Raw genomic sequence first — 5,454 nt, 5'->3', positions numbered from 1 at the left:
GGGACAGCACAAGCCCATGTGCGACTGCGTGGCTAACAATTGTACTCCAACAGCCACATTGGCTAGGCAGAGATGGGAAATGGACGCCCTATGAGTCACCAAAAAAGAAAATGAGTAAAGAACGCTACCTATAGACCAGTTCTTTGCACGCATGCAGATCAGGTAATTTTGTTTTTGCACAGAAAGTTAAGACTTTTAATCTTTATTTGGCCAAGAACGAATATATTCACACAAGTGTTTTTGAAAAGATGTACCATCTGCATCCAAACAATGTCGATATTCTGTCTCAGTAGACAGACCTATCCATTGTGACCATTTAGATAGCCAGCGAGCTAACTACATCAGTCCCAACTTATAGTCTCAGTTCAGTCTAAGGCCTACTATCACACTTGACTATATGGTTTCAGTTTCATTTTACCCACTGACGACGATCAGCTAGGCTCAAAGAATATGTGGACCATTAGGCAGTGACCAATAATACGCTTAATCCCCTTTGTGGGCTTCGCAGCCAATTTTTCGTGTGCCTTTTTGGGTAAGTTCTCCTTAAGCCAAAGTTTAGAAGATAATAGTACATATGATAACTATTAGAGAAACTGATATTGAGCAGGGAAACTGTGTTCCTTTTCAAATACTCGTATATGTTTATAGTCGAACATCCATATCATGCAAGTGGTGCATCTGGCATTCGATCCGACTGCTGTGCCAGCTGAGTTCGCACAAAGTTGAGTGGTTTTATGTCAGCCTGGCTATCAGCTTTGTAGTCACAGTTCGTTAATTTGTAGGAACAATTGTTCAAAGAGAGTACAACTTGTTTTAATGATCTGAGTCAACTCAAAAAACGGAGCAAATATTCCCTTTGGTTCGTAGAACAAGAAGCTATACCCGTAGTCACTTTTTTAATGTCTTTTATCCAGGACTTATTTCAAAAATGAAGAAAATAATCTTCTAGACACTCGATCAAAGACGACCTATTTTCATTGAGGCTCGAGCCAATGCATATTTTTCTTATCCTACACCCAAATTTTATAAGTCGGTCATTATACTGTGAAAATCGGTAAGAAGGAATGGGAGTGGTCTTATTCCGATCTGATAAGTTTAAGAAGGGTTGCGAATGCTCATACTGATTGTATTCATGTGGAAAGAACCAATCCTAATCATGTTAATCCTGAAATACTAAGTTTCTCCAAGTCATTCCATAAAGGAATTTTGAATCCAAGAAAAACCTTTGGAGGACTTAGACAGATATACGTGTGTTTTCGCATTTATACGAGTGGATATCACATCTGCATACTCTTATGCTATTGTTCCGTAATATCATATATAAGTACACCTCAGTTTGATGATTCAGTTTGATTATCTCGATGATAAATGGGGTTTTAAGTAAATTTCCTTAGCTCTGCACTACTCCTGAGATTATTCTCATCATAAAGAGCAGTAAATTTTGAAGTTAATTGGATTACTTTTGCTTAAGTTTCCTTTCGAGTTCTCCCACCACCTTATTGGTATGTCTGACTCAGAAACAACATTTTTCGAAATATTCGACTCGCGATATTCCGAGGATTTGTTCCTATCGAATAAAGAGTATTGTAATGCGTACGAGACAAACAACGTATGAAATTGCATTTTTTTAATATATATATTGATGATATAAAATTAATATTTCGAGAATTAATCCAATATGCCTGCAATGCTGATTCAGTGATTTTCTAGGCCCAATTGCTCAATAATTGGGAAGAAGGCACCAATCTTAATGGGGCTGGTGGGTTAGCAAGAAATGGCGGTGGTGGCAAAGCCGTAAAGCTCCTGTTGGAGTAATAAAAAAGAAGTTAAAAATTTCTTCATACAATTTGCATACCTTAAATCTGGTGACCTTGGGCGAAGGCGAGGTGTGGGCTTGTAATTTCTGTAATAAACGTAATTTCTGTTTTAAAAAAATTTGGCTATACGAGCGTTTAACGCAGGTACCTTGGTTTAGTCGCAATGAAATTTGTCGATGCGTATTGCCTGTAATTGTGTTTTTAAATATATGTATATGTATTGTTGTTGTATTGCGTGTTAAATATAATATGCTGAACATTAATGGGGTACATCCTATCACAGAAACATACCTGGCGTTTTGAACAGGGAAGCGTATTGAGGGAAACTTGGCATTGCGTTCCTTTGTCACAGCTTTCGTTTTGGCCTTTCTTGATTTTTTAGCGGCATTTTTGGATTTTCGGCTGCCAGTTTTAGCAAGTGTTCTGCGAGAAGAGAGTGCAATAGTTAGTAAAAGTGGCAAGTCAAATGATTGCAAAACGACCAGGATATGTCGACACGACTTACCTGGCTTTAGCGCCTTTATTGGCTTTGTAGGTACTAGAAAATGCAACAAATTTAGAATTCGTACTGAGCTAGCAAAATAGAGTTATAGGTATACTAAGCGGTAGGCGGCAAAAAACTTACCGGGTAAATGGACTTTTTGTAAGAGGCTTTGTACGCTTAGCTGCCTGACGTGTGTAATAAACAAATCGCGGATGGTGACCAAGTATTTCATGTCCAATTGAAACCTCCGGTTCCGGTTCCGGCTCAGGTTCTGGTTCCTCTTCGGGTTCTGGCTCGGGTTCCGCTTCGCCGCCACCTCCTCCGTCACCGCCAGCTGCTTCCCCTTCACCTTCTCCACCACCCTCACCACTTTCTGAACCTCCGCCAGCGCCGCCTTCAGCTCCACCTCCTTCAGCAGCCGGTGGTGCAGGTGGCGCTGGAGCCGTATACATGGCAGACAATTGTATGGGAACGAAAGCGGGTAATGAGACGGTAAGTGGCACACCAGGCGGTGGAGGTTGAGCACCAGCTGGTGGCGCATTAGCCGGCGTCTCTGCTGGTTCAGGCTCAGGCGCAGGCTCAGGTGCAGGTTCTGGTGCAGGCTCTGGTTCAGGCTCTGGCTCCGGCTCCGGTTCTGGCTCGGGTTCTGGCTCCGGCTCGGGTTCCGGTTCCGGTTCCGGCTCTGGTTCTGGCGCAGGTGCTGGGGCTGGTTTTTCAACCTCTTTCCACGCTTCGAGAAGAGCAAGTAATTCCTCTTTGGATATGCCAATGGTTCCCACAGGACCAACTGGTCCTATGGCACCATAACCAACTGGTCCCCAGCCTCCATATAATGAACGTTGAGTACGCATAACTGGATGCTGCAAAGGCAAGCCGTAGGGTGAACGCGGTTGTCGGTGTACAGGACTTTGTTGTTGCGGCTGCGGTTGCTGGTGCAATTGCTGTTGGGGCACATAATGCAATGATTGCAAATGTGTTAGTTGCGGCGGTGTTTCAAACACAAACTGGGCTCTTAGTCCGTTCACCAGCAAGCACAGCAACGAGAATATGCCCTAAAACACAGTTATATTTGAATTACTTTCAAAGTTTTACTTCTCTAAAATTTTATAAACTCACAATTGTTGATGATGGTAATTTCATTTGAACAACACTTAGAAAACTTGAAAAGCGTAAACTATTAATTATGTGCTGAAATCCGTAGGATATTTATAGTGAATTAAAATTTGTCAAATACTTGTATCCGTTTTTAATTAAACCTTAACTGATATGAATCACTGGAACGCGCGGCGCTGAATGTGCTCAAAACAAAGAGCTGATTTATTTTTATACCAACTCAGTTGAATGAAAAATGCTACAACAAAATCAAAATCAATAATCCTATTGCGAACTACTGAGTTAATACGATCTTGAAGTATTTGGTGCAACTACAAATGCCAAAGTCGAAAGCCATTTAGTTGCTTCCTTATCCTAATACTAGGAAGCAATGTGCGTTGCTTACCAAGCTTGTATGGACATATCTGGTCGCTACACATTTGTTCGAATTTCAAAACTCAAAAATTTTCATTAGCTTAAATACCATAACGGTGCATGGTGGATGTGCTTGTTTTTGCCTCATGTTGAGTACAAATATAACCTGACTATTGAATGAAATAGGCCAAAGGAGGTTTGCTGTTTAGTTGAAAAAGCTTGATTACAGGGAAGACAACTAAACAGAAATTATTTATGTCATGCTCTTGGACGATTTGACCAGCAAGCGCATGACCGGATTTTCTCATTTGTTAATATCTACTTATCTATGCCACACTACGCTCAACCATATTGGAAAGAAATATTTGTCATGACTGTCGCAGTATGTGCATTTTATATATAAGAGGTGGGGCCATTAAATAACGAGACTGAGGTAAAACTTTTTTTTATAATGGTTTCACACATATTCATTTTTTACTATCGTGTGCTTTTTAGCAGCTGAGAATGTCAAACTGTGTTGACGTTTCTGTTCAGTAAGGTTTGACAAGTCACCATGAATCGTTTAATGCTGGAAAATGCCTCCAAATTGTTGAAATGCATCATTGGCCTTATTCCTTTCGAAATGGAAAGGGAGCTGCCGTTAAGGTGAATGGCGAGCACTATGGAGCCATGTTAACTGAATTATCGTTTCCAAAAATTAATCAGCTAAACATCGACGGCATTTTGTTCCAACGTTTAACAATAGATTTATTGAACGGATGAAATGGACCACGTAACTCATAGCTGCGGCGGACATATGCCGGATATCATATACAAAAAATGAATTCCATGAAACTATCTACCAGAATATAAAAAAAATTCATTCCAACAGTATTTCTGTTTTGTATTATCATTTTAAATAGACTCGAATCTCGGTGAAACACAAAAATGAAGAAAAAAGTGTTTTCTAATAGCGGTCGTCCCTCGGTAGGCAATGGCAAACCTCCGAGTGTATTTCTGCCATGAGAAAGCTCCTCATAAGAATATCTGCCGTTCGGAGTCGGCTTGAAACTGTAGGTCCCACCATTTGTGGAGCAACATCAAGACGCACGCCACAAATAGAAGGAGGAGCTGGGCCAAACACCCAGAAAGGGTGTACGCGCCAATTATTTATAAATATTATCAGTTTAAGTACTCAAGCTCTTAAAAAACACCCGATATTATTGATTACTCTCGTTCCCTTATTATGCAGAGCTCAAAAATCAAAAAAATTACACAAAAATTTTAAGTGGCCTAGTAGATATCGTAGATCGTTTTCTAGGCAAAAACCATTCGATTACTGCTAGTCCTTGTGGCGTGAAACTCTCGGCAATTTGTTGAAGCGGAAGAGATGAAGCAAACATTTCTAATGAGTATTTAAGTATTTTAGTTATTCGTTTAATTTTTCAATGAATCGCAGAACCCTCATTGCAACTAAAAATTTCTCAAGGCCTTATTTAATTCTAAAAACTGATTCCTTATTTTTCTTAGAATAATCGTTTTTTTACAGAAAATCGCTTTGCAATTTTCGCAAAAGCAATTACTGATTTAATATCAATCTTCTCAAAAATATATTCGAACTTAAAATTGTTAAAAACAAAAGGAGCTGAAGCTAGTTTTGCTGGTAAAGTCAGACCTAATTGACTTTTATGAATTAATAACTTGAGT

General features: G+C 39.8%; 1 protein-coding gene across 1 annotated transcript; it reads right to left on the bottom strand.

Moving 5' to 3' along the window:
* Positions 1–1,706: 1,706 nt before the first annotated feature.
* On the bottom strand, positions 1,707–3,916 carry LOC129253528 (translation initiation factor IF-2-like). The gene is made up of 8 exons (XM_054891952.1): positions 3,878–3,916; positions 3,418–3,489; positions 2,443–3,353; positions 2,323–2,355; positions 2,109–2,240; positions 1,966–2,004; positions 1,871–1,903; positions 1,707–1,803 (listed from the first exon to the last, which is right to left on the bottom strand). Exons 1-8 carry the CDS (start codon positions 3,914–3,916, stop codon positions 1,707–1,709), a joined length of 1,356 nt encoding a protein of 451 aa, XP_054747927.1.
* Positions 3,917–5,454: the final 1,538 nt, after the last annotated feature.

This window comes from Anastrepha obliqua, chromosome 1 (genome assembly GCF_027943255.1).
Source record: "Anastrepha obliqua isolate idAnaObli1 chromosome 1, idAnaObli1_1.0, whole genome shotgun sequence".
Taxonomy (NCBI): Eukaryota; Metazoa; Arthropoda; class Insecta; order Diptera; family Tephritidae; genus Anastrepha; species Anastrepha obliqua.
The sequence above is the reverse complement of the archived record's forward strand: the minus strand, read 5'-3'. Positions and strand labels throughout refer to the sequence as shown.

Bases quoted from the DNA above. Each gene is read 5' to 3' on its own strand.
- LOC129253528 (XM_054891952.1), bottom strand. From the start codon at position 3,916: ATGAGGCAAAAACAAGCACATCCACCATGCACCGTTATG. The intron at 3,354-3,417 runs GTGAGTTTATAA...ACTGTGTTTTAG, and splicing joins AATTACCATCATCAACAATT to GGCATATTCTCGTTGCTGTG. The intron at 1,904-1,965 runs GTACCTGCGTTA...CGTTTATTACAG, and splicing joins TTCATTGCGACTAAACCAAG to AAATTACAAGCCCACACCTC.